Raw genomic sequence first — 18,800 nt, 5'->3', positions numbered from 1 at the left:
ACATTTATGTAATAGCTTTACCAAGGGAACAAGAAAATTAAACTTACTTTTTTCAAATTGTATTCTTTTTAGCTTCTATGCGCTTTTGTATGGGCTCCAGACGTGGTTTCATTTGCCGGATTAAGTATGGGAATGCACCAGTTGACCCTATTACAATGGGACGATTCTGTCAGGCTAGGAACCGTAGCAGTTTAGGCTCAACAAAAGATGGTGAACAATATGCAGTGGTACACTGTACAGGTTACATAAAAAACTGGCCCCCAGCTGGAGGTAGCTTTCATTTTTCTCTCATGAAATACATATTTATTACACACTAAACATATTGAGTTATAATACACCTGATTATAATCTTGCAATTTAATTGGTTAACTATGCATCATAGAGTGGAGTTGTGGCTTGGTGGTTATGATGCTTGGACAAAATTACAACTCCACACCCAAAGACTTGTAATAAGACTTTGTTTATGTAGAGCATCTTGTGTATATGTTTGTCTTTTGAACCTCTGAGGGTCCCTAATGATCAGCAATTGCTGGATGGATCACCCTCATTAAATATGGTAAAAAAAAAAAAATATGCCGTTAAGAAAAACAGTCTCATCACCAAACTAAATGTATTAGCCGGCATTTTAGACTTCTTCCAAGCTTTATTATTTCGTTGAAAAGCAATGAAAAAACCAATCGGGTGTAAAAAATCACATGGTAAAAACATAGAAACATTGGTTTGATGGTCTCTAACAAAAATAAAGTAATAATTTTTGTTTTATTTCAGGTGTTAATTTAGAGCAACAAGATGTGGAAAATGATGGGCAATGTTCAAACCACTACTGTTTGGTTGCTATTGGTCGTTTACAGGTCACCAGTACTCCAAATTGCTCCGACCTTGGGGGCGCTAGCACACCAAATGAATTCATATCTAGGCAAGATATGGATGGAAAATTTACATTTATTGATCAGAGGTAAGACATTATTGCTCATTCTGTTCCTTATGTTGAATAGTTTAGTTAAGTATGATAATAATTTAATAGAATATTGTTAGCCTAAAATTCATGTATCCAGTTTTAGTATGAAGGCCTGTCAATCAGCTTAATTTCAATCTACTGATGCCAAGAAACTCTTTGTAACCTAGTGCTGATTGTTGTAGGGTTGTTGGAGTGTTAGTGTACCAACAACAGGAACTTCTAGGCAAGTGTAGTTATGATTTCTATCACCCTGTATATTTGTTGATTGTTGTAGGGTTGTTGGAGTGTTAGGGTACCAACCACAGGAACTTCTAGGCAAGTGTAGTTATGATTTCTATCACCCTGAAGACCAAGCACATCTAAGGGAAAGTTTTGATCAAGGTAAGAAAGAAGGCAAAACAAACACAATAGTGATTCTATTTCTATTAGAATTGCTACACTACTATACACATGGGCCAAACCGTTGTATTCTGTCTCCACCTAGGGGTCGATACCGTTGTATTCTGTCTCCACCTATGGGTCGATACCGTTGTATTCTGTCTCCACCTAGTGGTCGATACCGTTGTATACTGTCTCCACCTAGGGGTCGATACCGTTGTATTCTGTCTCCACCTATGGGTCAATACCGTTGTATTCTGTCTCCACCTAGGGGTCGATACCGTTGTATTCTGTCTCCACCTATGGGTCAATACCGTTGTATTCTGTCTCCACCTATGGGTCAATACCGTTGTATTCTGTCTCCACCTAGGGGTCGCTACCGTTGTTTTCTGTCTCCACCTAGGGGTCGATACCGTTGTATTCTGTCTCCACCTAGGGGTCGATACCGTTGTATTCTGTCTCCACCTATGGGTCAATACCGTTGTATTCTGTCTCCACCTAGGGGATCGATATACCGTTTGCGCTGGGACACCTTCTAATACCCTGTTTAGGAATTGTAAGAATGTGTTTTTCAAACCAATTTAATTTGGTTGGTCAGTTATCAGACATTTTTACGCACATGTCAATGATCAGCTAATTCTCTATCTGCCTGAATTACAATTTATAGAAAAAGAACTAAATCTGTAGAAATGTTTAGGCAGAGTAAATGTAACTATTTACATTGAAATGACTACATCCTGCTAGTCGTGTACATCAACGGGTAACCATTTTATAAAATCATTTTATCTAAACATTGATGATTCATGTGATTTTATGAATGTGATGAATTACAGTAATAAATTAATTTCACTGAACGGAAATTTAAATTATACTATTTGAAAAATATTCAGGTTATCATCAAGGAAAGGAAACATTTTGAAAATTTAATTTTCTTAACTAGAAAAAAAAACACATTTGACTTTTACTCAACTTTACAAATTTAAAATGATTTTTTATAATTGACAAGGACTTTTTTTATTATAATCGTGTTCATCGATCAGATGAAATTTTATAATAGCTGAAAGATTAAATGTTTTTAATTGAAAGAAGTCTGCATAGGGCAAACATCTATGTTTATTTAATGTCGTCCAATCAGTGCAGTATCTATTTGATTTTATTTATTTTGATTTTTTAATCTCTTTAAAATGTGTGTAATTGATAACAATCTGTTATTTTTCCATTGTAGTTGTGAAGTTAAAAGGTCAAGTGCTATCAGTCATATATCGTTTCCAAGGAAAGAATCGAGAGTGGGTGTGGCTTCGAACCAGTTCTTTCAGCTTTCAAAACCCTTACACTGATGAAGTGGAATATATAGTATCTACCAATTCATCTTCAAAGTATGATCATTTTAAATACATTGAATCCCAAATTATGCTTTGTAGTGATACACTATGTTTTAAGGAAATTTACCTCTATGTATATATTATTATAAAATGTAAGTTGATGTATTATTATGTGTAAGCTACTCTTTAGACAACACAACTGTAAATGTTGCATACAATTTGAAATTCCTTGTATAGTCAATGGTTTTATAATATTAGATGACCCTTTAGACAATACAACTGTAAATATTGCATACAATTTTAGATTCCTTGTATAGTCAATGGTTTTATAATATTAGATGACCCTTTCAATAACTATACAAACTAAGATTAGTCTATCATGTGTATGTCTATATATTTATATTTATGTCATGTTGTTATAAACTGAAACACTTCAGCGTTGGTGAATTAAAACTTTATTTAAGTAAAACAACTAAGAATTAATACAATGTTTTTTTTTTAATAGAAATATGCAACAGCCCCATACTCAAGACTCTTTAGATGGTGTGAATAAAGTGAAAGGCCCAGAGGCCACATCAATGGGGCCTTATACAAGCAGTCTACACCAAGGAACGGGTTACCCACACCAAGAACCTAATGCAGACAAACGAGCACAGGATGGCAAGTCAGAAACCTTAGCTCGCTACTCTGTATACAGAGGGCCTATACCTCAAGGACCAAGCAGTAAACCAGGTGTGTTAGCCCAGACGTATGGAGTATCTAACTATCCGATGCCAAGGCCTGGACATGGTTATGGTCCTGTACAGAGTGATGATAGATCTGGTGTCCAAGCTAGTAAAGGAGGCTTTGTACAGAGTTCAGGCTCTTGGCCACCATCCTCACAGTACCAAGCACAGGTAATTACGCTTTATTTCATTATAGATGTAAATTAGAAAAACAAATTGTCTGTCGAATAATTCAAAATTTTTTTTCTGTGTTATTTTTTTTTAAAGATGTTTCTCTTTGATTATTAATACTTATTTTGTATTCTGTATTGTTGTTCAGGCTGGTCCATCAACTGTGTCTACCCCTCCTACGCAATATTCTAGAAATCAGTCTGTAAGCAATCAGACCTCCTCCCCTACACCCACCTATACACAACTACAGGCCAATCCACAAAGAGCAATAGGCTTCCCATATCAGCAACACCAGCAGGATAAGCAAGCAGGTATGTACAATCAGTATACACTCATTGACATCAACATTTTATTTTGACAACAAAACATTTATTGTATGTACAATCAATATACACTCATTGATTGATATCAACATTTTATTTTGACAACAAAACATTTATTGTATGTACAATCAATATACACTCATTGATTGACATCAACATTTTATTTTGACAACTCAACATTTCTTGTAACTAATATTAAACCAATGAATTGATATTTATGAACCTAACATCAGGTACAGGTCAAATGAGTATTCTCACTTTTCTTAAATACAATGAGTTTTTGGTTAAATTTAACTGTTTATTTTCATTATAAGCGAACAATTATTTTTGTTCATTTTTTGTGCAAAAGTAAATAACTTTATTAAAACTACAAAATGGCCTATTAAAAGTTTGTTTTTATTCATCTTAATTTCATGTTTTAGGGAATACATTGTTAAGTAATACATTGCCAACAGCAAGATAAAGGACTGATAATGTACAAAGAAAATGCTTGAATAATTTCCCTTCATATACTGTCAAATTTAATGTTTATTAATTATGCTATCTGAACATAGACGATGACCTGTATTGACATGACCCCTCCTCCTTTCTAATATCCATCAATCTGACATGATCAATGTTGACACATCTGGCCTATTTTCATCCACAGTGCAAGCTGGTATGGTTGCATATGGCGGCAGACCAGATGGGCAGAGTGTTAGTCGAAGAGATCCGGCAATGTGGCAACAATGGCAGCCAACCAATCCTGGATCAGAAACTGCTCAAGCACAAACGCAGGAATTCTCTGAAATCTACAGTATGCTTGATGGACAACAACCAGCTTTTAACACACAAGTTGAACCAGAATTTAACGACCTCCCAATGTTTCCCCCTTTTTCAGAATAGAATAGTCCATAATCTTCTGCTACCTTTTGCTGCTACCGAAATCAGCTTTTTTCTATTTATTTTATTTCTTTCTGTTTTATATAATAAATAATCTGTTCGGTTGATAATTAATATTATCATTGGTATAAATGTTAATAATAAAATTACAAATGAAGCGCCTCGCCACATGTGTTATATACACACATTTCTATTTGTAGTAGAATTCATTGATTGACACGATCTACAATTTACCAAGCATTTTGATACAATTTTTACTGTATTTTATCACTTTTGATTATGTTACCATATTACAGCCAAAAAAATAAATGCCTCCCCGAATAAACACCTTCCTGGAAGACACGCCCCTCTATAAAAAAAAACATCCTGAACAATAAAATAATAAATTCAAATAAATACGGTATGTTTTGAAGAAGTTGAAACTGAATGATAGTTGGTGCTAACTGGTATATTTGAACAAAACTTTTAAATAGTATGTAATGTTTAATCTTGTTGCTTAAGTTGAAATGAATGATGTTTTAACATTTTTAAACCTGTTACATACACAATTTTATTAGACATATGTATTGAATATGAACAATATATTTTTTTGCGAAAGTTATACAAATGAAGTATTTAACCAGATGTTCAAAATCTAAATTTATATATTATTTAAAAATATATAATATATATTTGTTTTTGTCATTATCTATTTTAATACCAGTTAATAAAACTGGACGTTATTTTATAATAATGTATTACATTGAAATTAGTATCATTAAAGAAATGTTAACTATTAAATATAAAATAAAATTGATATGAGTTTTCATATGGCCTGTATGTATCCAATCATGTAGAAAGAAAAAGCAAATTATAATTTGTAATGATATATTTAATATTTTATAGTTCCATAATAGTTATGTTGTGTAGCATTGTTGTTAGACAATGTGTTCATCTAATATTGTACAGTACAGATACATCATTTTATTTATTACACATCCTATGCCTGACTCATCAAGTCAGTCTAAAAAAAACATCATACTGATTAAAAGATAGATTAAAATAAAAACAAATGAATATCAGTTTGGTCTAATAAGTGAATAATTCTTGTAAATTACTCAAATTTATACCCAAAAGAAAAAATACTTTAAGATTTGTTTTTGGTTTTTTTTTGTAAATACTAACGTAGCAATAGAAGTATTAGTTTTAAGAAAAGTGATTTTTGGGGATTGTAACAAAATAAAATAGCTTTTTAAAGTAACATGTAATAATTCATTACATTTCAATGAATTTTATTGTACAAAATTCCTTTAAAACATTGTTTTGTCCGCTTTTATGCTATTTTTAGAAGTGTGTATACTAGCATTTTTTTTAATTTATTATTATTGTGTAAAATAAACTGTTTGTGATGTTGCTTATGTAATAAATGGTAACATTTATGTTTTATGGCAGCTCAGATGCTTATGAAAGTGCTGGTAACATTTTTAAATAGGCTTCTTTTTCTGTGTAGACCTTTAAAAAATAACATGTAAGGGAGGGTAGAATGACCATGTGTACATCATGTACAAGCTCAATTTCATTTAATTTTACTTGTACAGGGTATATTAAATATAGGCATATACAGTACTGTATGAGGCCTAGTAAAAACACATTTGTATTTTTCCTACATAACAAAAAGAAATGGAAAAATCATCATCCTAGGATAATCATTTATGCATCCAATCAAATGACGTCATGATCAGTAAGAAAAAATAATATTGTGACCATACAATGATTCTATTGTTCTTACTGATCATGACGACATAATAGCATAACAATTACCATATGAAAATCTAGGAGAATTATGAGCACCACCAGAATTGGAGAGAGTGGTTACAGTAAAAAGTGCATTTCATAGTGCATACAGACCAGCTAGAAAAACCTCAAATTCAATTGATCAACAAAAAATGTCTATTTTCACACCACTTGTTTTGTATGTCTGTTTCTATCATGGTTTTGTTTGGAAAAGTAACAAACTATAGTGATTGATAGCGGAATAAGAGGGTCCATCCACTATCCCCTATAGGCTGCCTCTTTGAATGTATCAACAACAATTATTTTAGTGCAGGCAACCTTCTTTTGTAAGTGTAATTCATAGATATTTTTGTTGCATGTTTTCACTAAGTGCTAATAAAAACGCTGATGTATAAATGGTTCAATGTAATGTTTTGACTATAGACCAGATGTTATTTACTTCAACTTTACCGAATAAAATGCATTTTTTGGTTATAATGAATTTTGAGGCTCCATTTGTTTTCTATAGTTTTATTTATGCAAGAGATGCACAAATACTTACTTGAATTTTTGGATACATCAAAGAACATCATGAGTTTAACAACAACATAAGCTGAACACTGATTTATAAATTGTTTACTTTAATATTGAAATACTACGCCCTCGATTTCATTCCAAGTTCATTTCTTATTTTAAAAATAAACTGTGAATACTCTTGACTTGAATGAGTGCTTGATTATGCATTAGGCCTACAAACTCTTAAGAAGTATCGTGATATTATGTAAGATACGGAGGAGTGGCCTAAATGGAGATAATTGTTTATAATGGTTTTTATTTTCCGTTGTGATATTCATTATTTAATTAAGTCAGTATTTATAAATAATTATTAAATTATCCAGATAACAATTATACGCCTTTTCAGCTTCCTATATAATTTAGGTACAGAATAACAAATGTACACTTTGCGCCTCATAGTACTACAGTATTTTGGTCATCAGCTGCTACTGCTGCTAGATAAACCCTTCATTGTAATCAATCAATAGGCCTAGGCTAGGCCCTAAGGCTCGAAAACATTGTAAATATATTTTTTAGCGTCCTTGTTTGATGGTTAATAATGACAAATTCAGATTTTTGTATGTAACATCTGTAGTGTTATCTTTCTTCAATGTCGTAGGTCTAGGCCTAGGCCTAACTCGACCCAACAAAGCAAGTTGGAAAATGGACAGCAGGGCTTTACACATCCGGAGCCCGCTTGCTCGAATGATGTTCACCAAGCACATACAAGGTTGCTTTGAAAGAAGTAAAGTTGAAAGCTACGCTCACAAAGTAAGTTGATGAGTTACTACTCAATTTGAATATAATATATAGTCTTAGTTCCTCTACTAGATGATCACCTAACTAAACTAGGCCTAGGCTTACATTACAACAATTTTACCAAGCATTTTGGATAGAAATGTGTTAGGCCAGCTAGCCTAGAGGCCTACTGTTACTGTATTTTGTATCACTTCCTGATAATGATTTTTTTATTTTTTTTTTTTTTATTTAATCGGTATATAAAAATATATTACAAAACGACAGTCAAAGACTGAAATGAATTGTATTACAAATAAATAAAAATTAGTTAAAATTGCAATAAAAATAGAAACATCTTATTAAAATTAGATATCGTACCATAAAATTATAAACCATACATGAATAAAAAACCTTAAAACATTCACTTATTACATATCTAAAAAAACAGCTAGTGATGCCTATTAATTATATCCACCATGGTGGGAACTGGAGACGACCTAAGTCTGCTGGTTTTACAATGAGGTACTTCTAGAAATCGGTTGAATCTGAGAGACCGAGCTGGCTTATGAAGAGGGGGAAGTATTTCTCTAAACAGCTCGGATTTTAGTAAGCCTTCCCCGAAAGACAACACCAGTTTGTTTCTTCTCTCAACAAGAGTAGGTAAACCAGTAACAGACAATGCATGATCATAGCACAAATAGTTGTTACCTAGCATGATTCGCAATGCTCTCTTTTGTACCTTTTCAATAGACTTGGACATATTCTTAGTGATAGCACCATGCCAAACAGGGGCAGCATATTCTAAAATAGGTCTTATATAAGCCATATAAACAGTCAACAGATCATTAATTAAGATTCCAACTTTTTTCAAAATGCACAAGGAAAATAAACGTCTAGAAGCTCTAGACACAATAGAACAATATGATATAATATTGTGTTGTATTTTTTATATTTAAGAAGAATATATTTGATTACACCCAAAACAACCTCCCTCGAATAAACACCTTCCTTGAATAAATATGTTTGGTAGGCCTATGGTACTTTATTTTTCAAAAAACATGTCTAAAAAGGGGACGGCCAGTTTGTCGACACAAAATTCAACGCAACTAGTAATCTCTCGAAACAATTCAACTCAAAGTAACATTTTATACTAAACAAAACAGTAATAATATAATATCAAATTATTCAAAACATGGAGTAAATACTCCATGATGAAAATGAGAATCTTTAACATCATCTATAAATTTGGTATATTTTCATTATTATTTTTATTTTCTGCAGTGGTATGAAAGCAATGACGAACTATTCAGTGATGACATCAGGTCATTTTTTATTCAGTCTAACAAAGACGAAGAAACAGACAAGTTTTTGGACAGTTGTTATGAAAAATCAGACTGGATATTTACTCAGCTATCAAAGGGCATTGCTAAAGCATTTTTAAGTTTTTTCATCTCTCAAACCACAATCAATGGGTAGGTATTTATTGTATAGCACATCATATCTCAAACCACAATCAATGGGTATGTATTTATTGTATAGCACATCATCTCTCAAACCACAATCAATGGGTAGGTATTTATTGTATAGCACATCATCTCTCAAACCACAATCAATGGGTATGTATTTATTGTATAGCACATCATATCTCAAACCACAATCAATGGGTAGGTATTTACTGTATAGCACATCATATCTCAAACCACAATCAATGGGTAGGTATTTACTGTATAGCACATCATCTCTCAAACCACCATCAATGGGTAGGTATTTATTGTATAGCACATCATATCTCAAACCACAATCAATGGGTAGGTATTTATTGTATAGCACATCATCTCTCAAACCACCATCAATGGGTTTTAAACTACTGAAGTTTACAAAAAGAAACATATAAATCTTGATAATCTAAGATGAAATACTTTGCCACTACCATAACAATATTCTAAAAAATATCCATATTTAATGGCACCTTATTATACTTTATACCATATTGTAAGAGTTATATGTGATTCAATATTAAATTTATTATTTTCTATAGGTTGTTACAGAGAGGTTCAATGTTTGTTTGTTCATCGGAACAGTTTCGTACTTTAGCTTCAATAGATGTAAATTGGAAAGGTAGAAGTATGCTTGATTTAGGTGCAGGGGACGGTATGGTAACACAGTACTTTGCTCCTCATTTTGAAGAAGTTTACGTAACTGAAATGTCAACCACAATGCAATGGCGTCTACAGGAAAAAGGTTTCAAGTAAGTCATTTGGTAGGCCTAGAGAGGGCAGCAAACACTTACAGTAGTTAAAACCAGGAAGTTGCAAAGTGATTACCTCAACCTGGAAATCACTTATACTGCGAACTGATGAAATCAGAAATTTTGTTTTGAAACCTTTTATAATCTTCCTAAGAAAGAAATATGGAACAATATCGTAATGGTGAACACAAATGTTACTCAATCTATGTTTCACGGAACAGATAGGGTAGGTATCCGAGGAGGAGATCCATACAAAAGTTTTTGCATTGTGTCTCCCAATTTTAGAAACTAAACACCAGCCTACTAGAATAACAAATCGTATAACCATGGAATATACTATTTTGTTGTTTATCAGGTTAAATATATTTCTATATTTTACTTTGAGCATGTATTTTCGGAGATAAGGAGATACAATGCTAGAAATTTAATTCTTAGGTCGAACCTTTAATATCAGTTTTATTTTATCTGACTTGCGACTGTTTGTTTAGAATTATAGGTGTTGAAGATTGGACAAATGGTACTTATGATATGATTAGTTGCTTGAATTTGATAGACAGATGTGATAAACCAATAACATTACTTCAGGATATCAGAAAAGCATTAAACCCAGGCGGCATTGCAATCATTGCTGTTGTTATACCTTACAAGCCATTTGTTGAATTTGGTAAGTCCTTTCTAAGAAGATTGTAGTAAAACAGACATTTAATATCGTGAACGGTATTGTAGGTGTCTTTCCTGATCTACAAGTTTATATAATCAACCGCTAATTACATTTCAACATCATCTTTTAGTATCCAGTTGTATTGTGCTTACATACAATGGGTAACTCTTTATTCCCAATTAAGTAGATGATTAAAAATTACTGATATTAATAAATTTTGCAAAAATTATTAAATTTTGCAAAAATTATTAAATTTTACATGTTGTATATTAACTCAAAACGGTTTATTGGACACGCTAAAAAGAAACAATATTAAAGTACCATATGGCTTATTTGAAAATGCTATACTCATCAAAATTCGTCGATGACAAGTATAGTAAAATAAAGCGTTCACACAAAATTGTGACATGGCATTTATGCATATTCATTTTTGAATGTGAACTTTGCACTTTTGTTATTTTCAGGGTCTTCACAAAATGTGCCATCAGAGCACATGGAAGTGAAAGGAAACACTTGGGAAGAGCAGGCTGAAAGTTTTGTCGTAGACTACTTTATTCCTGCAGGTTTTAAACTCCGTTCATTTACTCGCTTGCCATATCTATGTGAGGGCGACATTCATAATCCTTTTTATGTGCTGATAGACGCTTTATTTGTGCTTGAATCATGAAATGTTGACAGTGGACATATTCAAGTGGACATGCCTCATTTAGGACACTCCTATTTAGGGGACACCTCTTTTAAGGGGACCTTATCCTTGTTTTTTTATATTTTATTTATACCTTTACCTTTATTTCAGTCAGTGTGATCATGGTGAAGCGTGATGAAATCATTACAAATTGGCGAGTTGGGTATAAATTGTAATCTTCCTGTGTTTTTGCATGCTGTATTTAAATGTGCAAACAACAAACAATCCATTTATATTGAAAATAATTTGACATTTCCTTCCGTATTGTACACCATGAAATTGTCTTTATTTACTTTCAAATTTCGTCTTAAACGTTTTCTATGAAATAATGCAATTGCATCTAATATATTAATTGTACATAGTAATACTAAATAGATAAATATACTAATTGTATCAATGTTTAATTATTGAAAGCAATTTTGAATAAAGATGTAGATAAATTGTTAGGCCTTAGGCATTTCTAAATAATAGAACCTGACCATGTGGTCAGTTTTTTTAAGATGACAACTCCTGACCACAGTGAAATTTAGGTCCAAAGTTATAATGTATAATATTAAATGTGTAGTGGTCTACTATAAGTGCTTTAAATCACCATGATTATAATCTTATTCAAATTCCTAGCCCTACTAAATGTTGATTCTAAAAACGTGTATAGACTAATTTGAAGAAGAGAAATATTATCAACGTTTATAACAATAAAAGTGACATTCTTTTATAGATATTATGATAAATCCGTATTACCATTTCAAGTCATAGAGTGCACAATGCATAGTTATTGCCGTGTTAACTACGCTATGTTCATCATAAGATCCAAGCGCATAACACACCATAACTGAACTTGAAAAGGGTTGAATCTGGAACGATGTACAGCCGTCAAACGAGAGACAGAACTGCAAACATCGTGTTTTACTTCCAGTTAGCAGCTGACCAATTGTCAATACATTTATGTTTTCGGCAGTCAGACAATTGTGCGGACCTTTCTCTGTAATTGTCGCAATGTGTGTTGTATCGTATTGCGAATGTGGACGACCTTGGTCTGCATAAGAAAAACAAAGTGTCTGAATTGGAATGTGAAAGTTATATAAATTAGATTTACATTTTTCTGTTTCAATCTGAATGATTGAATACAGTTTATTACTTGTAATGAGAAAATACAAATTGATAGTGTATTCCTCATCTGCCTATGGGCATAAAACTCAACACTAAAACAGTTAAGAATATCAACATAATTATTTTGTTATTCGTTGAACAGAGTCCACCTTCGATTGAAAATGGGAATATCGTGACACAACGATCTTTTTGATTGATATCCGAATGTGTTAGTTTTATACCAATTTATTTAAGTTATAGACATAAATAATAAGAGTTTTCAAAAGCATTAGCATTCTGTTTCTTCGAATAAGCGTCTTGTTAAGAGGCGGTCGTACAGTACTTACCCTTTTCACAAAAAAACGGACGTTTGTACGAGGAACAAGGGCTATCATTCCAACCACCCTCTGGTTCGCATTCCATTGCAACGCAATCTTCATTTCCGGAATTATTTGGTTCACCTTGGACCCAATCTCAGAAAAAATAATAATAAATGAGATAAATAACCGTTTCCTTCAAATATATAGACGCAGTCGTTTAACAGCATTAAAAATGAACATAAAACAACATTGCCGGGTAGACGTCATTTTATTAGAGTCCTCCTCTACTGAATATTCAGAATCTACTAAAATGATTTAAACAACTAAAAACATTACTTCACTACCTGATCATGAAAATTGTTGTCTAAGCTAATGTTAGATAAGTAGGAAGAAGTAACAGAAATCGTCCTTACATTTAAATACAAATGGTTCAGTGCTTATCCACTCGAATTCCATTTCGATCTCAATGTCATTCAGACCAATCCATGTATCGTAACAGTCGTTCCTTTCAAGATTACGAATAAACCCCTGTTCATCTGCTGAAGTTATAGAAACTAACCCTGCTTCCTCTGCCTCACACTTTTCTTTTGCTTTGTGCCAAGTACACGTTTCACTGAAATATTTGTAGCAGCTTCCTTCGAATAAACTCCATGAAGGTGGACAGTAGCCTGTTGAGGGAAGCAATGAAAATATTTAATTATACTGCACAAATACATGAAGTATGATGTATAGTCTAAGTCTAAGTATGACCATGTGTGCCTTATTAACAGTCTTCGGTTGAAGATACTGACCGAAATGACCAGTATAGGTGCTTATGTTAAAAATAAACCTAAAAGATAGACAGTAAGGGTTTTATAGACCTAATTGCTCTTGTGCTCCGAGACTGCATACCTCCACCTACTGGAAAATTCTCCTACATAAGATTTCTCCGGTAAAATATATATATATATATTTGTGTGTGTCTTATTAATATTATTTTTATTTTGCTTAAAATGTAATTGGATACCCAGGTATAAAATTGCCATTATTTCTTCTCTAAAACTTATGTTTATGAAGAACACCAATGAACACTATTACATACAGCATTAAAAACATTGCTAGAACTTCATAAAAATCTCTTTAAAGTAAAAAAGATTATTACAGGCACTTGAAAATTATCAATTGTGACCGTGATACCACAGCGGAACACAGACACACCTTAAGTTTAGTAAGTAATCTAAGAACGGGAATGTCTTTAATCTTACATGACATCGTAGGACTTTGCGAACATTTATAGCATTACTCGTTTTTATTTCAATTCGAGACGGTAGTTTGATACATTATCCAGACAAATATTCATTCACTTTAACCCTCTTTCACATGTTTAAACAATCATAATCATATCTTTCATATTATTACACCACAATAGATTGGCTTGCAAACGACTAGTGAATACTTACCGGCTTTACCAAATGGTAATATTTGGAGAAAACGAATTGTTGAAAAAACAATCACAACATTGATGAACAACTTCATTATGACGGTCTTTCAGGTCTTGATCTGAACCCTGCTAAACTCAACGTCTTTCAGGATACAAGTCTTGATCTGAACCCTGCTAAACTTAACGTCTTTCAGGATACAAGTCTTGATCTGAACCCTCCTAAACTTAACGTCTTGGAGGATGACAAGTCTTGATCTGAACCCTGCTAAACTTAACGTCTTTCAGGATACAAGTCTTGATCTGAACCCTCCTAAACTTAACGTCTTGGAGGATGACAAGTCTTGATCTGAACCCTGCTAAACTCAACGTCTTTCAGGATACAAGTCTTGATCTGAACCCTGCTAAACTTAACGTCTTTCAGGATGACAAGTCTTGATCTGAACCCTGCTAAACTTAACGTCTTTCAGGATACAAGTCTTGATCTGAACCCTGTTAAACTTCATATGGCTAGTTTGTATCTTTTTCCATCATTATAACCAGTATTGAAATTATTACTTAATTCTTAATTAATTTCATTTTTACGAGAATTATGTATCAATATCTAACTATTTTTTAAGTGTCGATAATTCTTAATTAATTTCATTTTTAAGAGAATGTTGATACACCGGAATATGTTTGAAGTATTATAGCATGATATATATTCAATTAATGGGTTATTGTTCCTCGCTATCTCTGTCCACGTATACGGCAGATGAAAGAGTCTAAAGCATCTAGAATATACATAAAACGAAACAATCATAAACAACGCTCGGTAAAAGAACATATAATTCACAAAGAACAACTTTTGCGTTAAAAAAAACTATTACTTACTCTTTCAGTTTGCAAAAGCATTCTCGAAAAGAAGATCATCTGGAAGAGAAGCCTATCCGTTGAAAAGAAGCCCACATACGATCGAGTACTAAAAATGAAGGAGGTTTTATGGTAGTCTATTGAATTAAAAAATGAATGCCATACAACAATATCTCTCTTTCAAAAAAGAAAAACAATATTCATTTTCCATTGAACAAAAAAAAAATATCCGTAGAGGTTCGAACCCAATCTATAGGTGAGAGCATTACCCGTTACGCCACAAAGTACATGACTGAACAGCATGATAATAGTCTATTTATACGTATATTACGTATTTCATCATTACGTCATAAATATACATTTAACTTTGTTAAAAGCTTTGTTAGCTCAGGCGACTGAGCGTCGTGTTAATACACGAATGTCGTGGGTTCAATTCCCACGCTGGTCGGTGGAATCATGTTAAAGCTATGCGAGCTACTGTGTTTGGGGTTCACAGAATTATACGTCCCCCTTTCCACCACACATCATGAGGCGACAACATCAATGCATCTGGTGATGTGCTGGAAACGACCCCAAAAGGATGTGGCAGGGCCATAGTGCTGAGGCAGGGAGAGCACATTTAAAATCTTTTTTAGCGCCCTCAATTTAATTTAATGTAAAAAAATGAATTAGATTCTCTTCGTTAGTGTTTAGAATAGAATTTATATCTCATCGTAGTTTGGTTTGCCGTGCGTTATATGCAAATGAGTCTGTACATGTGCAGTGGGGGAAGACGGTATTGTTAGTCATTTCGCGGTCAACACGCTACACTGTTAAATTTTGATTTTGTTAATCTTTTACATTAGAAGATTATTATTCTACCGTACCACTTATACTGTATTTTGAAATATCCGTTTCTTGCAAGATATTAATATTATGAATAAAAGTTTTTGGTAGTTGGAGTGTATGGCCGCACCGTTCTAGAATAAATATGTTTTAAACAGATAGTTTGTCTCCGTTCTTGAATGAGAATTATAGGTGTTGAAGATTGGACAAATGGTACTTATGATATGATTAGCTGCTTGAATTTGATAGACAGATGTGATAAACCAACATTACTTCAGGATATCAGAAAAGCATTAAACCTAGGCGGCATTGCAATCATTGCTGTTGTTATACCTTACAAGCCATTTGTTGAATTTGGTAAGTCCTTTCTAAGAAGATTGCCGTAAACAGACATTTAGTATCGTGAACGGTATTGTAGGTGTCTTTCCTGATCTACAAGTTTATATAATCAACCGCTAATTACATTTCAATATTATCTTTTAATATCCAGTTGTATTGTGCTTACATACAATGGGTAACTCGTTATTCCCAATTAAGTAGATGATTAAAAGTTACTGATATTAATACATTTTGGAAAAATTATTAAACTTTACATGTTGCACATTAACTCAAAACGGTTTAATGGACACAAAGAAACAATATTAAAGTACTCTACCATATGGTTTATTTGAAAATGCTATACTCATCAAAATTCGTCGATGACAAGTATAGTAAAATAAATCGTTCACACAAAATTGTGACAAGGCATCTATGCATATTCATTTTTGAATGTGAACTTTGCACTTTCGTTATTTTCAGGGTCTTCACAAAATGTGCCATCAGAGCACATGGAAGTGAAAGGAAACACTTGGGAAGAGCAGGCTGAGAGTTTTGTCGTAGACTACTTTATTCCTGCAGGTTTTAAACTCCGTTCATTTACTCGCTTGCCATATCTATGTGAGGGCGACATTCATAATCCCTTTTAATGTGCTGATAGACGCTTTATTTGTGCTTGAATCATGAAATGTTGACAGTGGACATATTCAAGTGGACACGCCTCATTTGGGACACTCCTATTCAGGGGACACCTCTTTTAAGGGGACCTTATCCTTGTTTTTTTATATTTTATTTATACCTTTACCTTTATTTCAGTCAGTGTGATCATGGTGAAGCGTGATGAAATCATTACAAATTGGCGAGTTGGGTATAAATTGTAATCTTGCTGTGTTTTTGCATGCTGTATTTAAATGTGCAAACAAACAACCCATTTATATTGAAAATAATTTGACATTTCCTTCCGTATTGTACACCATGAAATTGTCTTTATTTACTTTCAAATTTCGTCTTAAACATTTTCTATGAAATAATTCAATTTCATCTAATATAGTAATTGCACATAGTAATACTAAATAGATAAATATACTAATTGTATCAATTTTCAATTATTGAAAGCGATTTTGAATAAAGATGTAGATAAATTGTTAGGCCTAAGGCATTTCTAAATAATAGAACCTGACCATGTGGTCAGTTTCTTTTAAGATGACAACTCCTGACCACAGTGGAATTTAGGTCCAAAGTTATAATGTATAATATTAAATGTGTAGTGGTCTACTATAAGTGCTTTAAATTACCATGATTATAATCTTATTCAAATTCCTAGCCCTACTAAATGTTGATTCTAAAAACGTGTATAGACTAATTTGAAGAAGAGAAATATTATCAATGTTTATAACAATAAAAGTGACAGTCTTTTATAGATATTATGATAAATCCGTATTACCATTTCAAGTCATAAAGTGCACAATGCATAGTTATTGCCGTGTTAACTACGCTATGTTCATCATAAGATCCAAGCGCATAACACACCATAACTGAACTTGAAAAGGGTTGAATCTGGAACGATGTACAACCGTCAAACGAGAGACAGAACTGCAAACATCGTGTTTTACTTCCAGTTAGCAGCTCACCAATTGTCAATACATTTATGTTTTCGGCAGTCAGACAATTGTGCGGACCTTTCTCTGTAATTGTCGCAATGTGTGTATATTGGTCTACATAAGAAAAACAAAGTGAATTGGAATGAGAAAGTTATATAAATTAGATTTACATTTTTCTGTTTCAATCTGAATGATTGTATACAGTTTATTACTTGCGAGAAAATAAAAATTGATAGTGTATTCCTCATCTGCCTATGGGCCTAAAACTCAACACTAAAACAGTTAAGAATATCAACATAATTATTTTGTTATTCGTTGAACTTCGATTGAACATGGGAATATCGTGACACAACGATCTTTTTGATTGATATCAGCATTTTGTTAGTTTCATACCAATTTATTCAAGTTATAGACATAAATAATAACAATTTTCAAAAGCATTAGCATTCTGTTTCTTCAAATGAGCGTCATGTTCTCGTACAGTACGAACTTACCTTTTTCACACAAAAACGGACGTTTCGTGGAACATTCTTTATCATTCCAATGACCTTCTGATTCGCATGTCATTTCAACGCAATCTTCATTTTCTCCATTTGGTTCACCTTGGCGCCAATCTCAGAAAAAATAATTTTCAAAAAAGAGATAAATAACCGTTCCCTTCACATAGACGCAGTCGTTTAACAGCATTAAAAATGAACATAAAACAACATTGCCGGGTAGACGTCATTTTATTAGAGTCCTCCACCGAATGTCCAGAATCTACTAACATTATTTAAACAACTAAAAAAATTATCTTATTACTTCACTACCTGATCATGAAAATTGTTGTCGAAGCTAATTTTAGATAAGTAGGAAGAAGTAACAGAAATCGTCCTTACATTTAAATACAAATGGTTCAGTGCTTATCCACTCGAATTCCATTTCGATCTCAATGTCATTCAGACCAATCCATGTTTTACTACAGTCGTCTCCTTCAAGATTAC

General features: G+C 32.8%; 3 protein-coding genes across 5 annotated transcripts in view; all 3 read left to right on the top strand.

Moving 5' to 3' along the window:
* LOC144854703 (aryl hydrocarbon receptor nuclear translocator 2-like) overlaps nucleotides 1–7,013 on the top strand; it is a 28,929-nt gene extending 21,916 nt beyond the window's left edge. For all 3 annotated transcript variants that reach the window (XM_078712651.1, XM_078712650.1, XM_078712649.1), the window contains 7 exons: nucleotides 73–270; nucleotides 769–955; nucleotides 1,233–1,339; nucleotides 2,562–2,712; nucleotides 3,164–3,554; nucleotides 3,703–3,865; nucleotides 4,527–7,013. In XM_078712651.1, the coding sequence (XP_078568777.1) occupies nucleotides 73–270; nucleotides 769–955; nucleotides 1,233–1,339; nucleotides 2,562–2,712; nucleotides 3,164–3,554; nucleotides 3,703–3,865; nucleotides 4,527–4,762 (1,433 nt within the window). In that variant the 3' untranslated portion in view covers nucleotides 4,763–7,013. The remainder of the gene's footprint in view (nucleotides 1–72; nucleotides 271–768; nucleotides 956–1,232; nucleotides 1,340–2,561; nucleotides 2,713–3,163; nucleotides 3,555–3,702; nucleotides 3,866–4,526) is intronic.
* Nucleotides 7,014–7,501: 488 nt separating this feature from the next.
* Nucleotides 7,502–12,402, top strand: LOC144853980 (protein-L-histidine N-pros-methyltransferase-like). Its single transcript, XM_078711861.1, has 5 exons — nucleotides 7,502–7,837; nucleotides 9,086–9,276; nucleotides 9,843–10,052; nucleotides 10,541–10,716; nucleotides 11,178–12,402. The coding sequence occupies exons 1-5, from the start codon at nucleotides 7,616–7,618 to the stop codon at nucleotides 11,378–11,380; spliced, it is 1,002 nt and encodes a 333-aa protein (XP_078567987.1). The 5' UTR covers nucleotides 7,502–7,615; the 3' UTR covers nucleotides 11,381–12,402.
* Nucleotides 12,403–16,080: 3,678 nt separating this feature from the next.
* Nucleotides 16,081–16,866, top strand: LOC144853540 (protein-L-histidine N-pros-methyltransferase-like). Its single transcript, XM_078711235.1, has 2 exons — nucleotides 16,081–16,258; nucleotides 16,700–16,866. The coding sequence occupies exons 1-2, from the start codon at nucleotides 16,081–16,083 to the stop codon at nucleotides 16,864–16,866; spliced, it is 345 nt and encodes a 114-aa protein (XP_078567361.1).
* Nucleotides 16,867–18,800: the final 1,934 nt, after the last annotated feature.

This window comes from Antedon bifida, chromosome 10 (assembly GCF_963402885.1).
Source record: "Antedon bifida chromosome 10, ecAntBifi1.1, whole genome shotgun sequence".
NCBI lineage: Eukaryota > Metazoa > Echinodermata > Crinoidea > Comatulida > Antedonidae > Antedon > Antedon bifida.
This window is presented reverse-complemented; position numbering and strand designations above follow the sequence as displayed.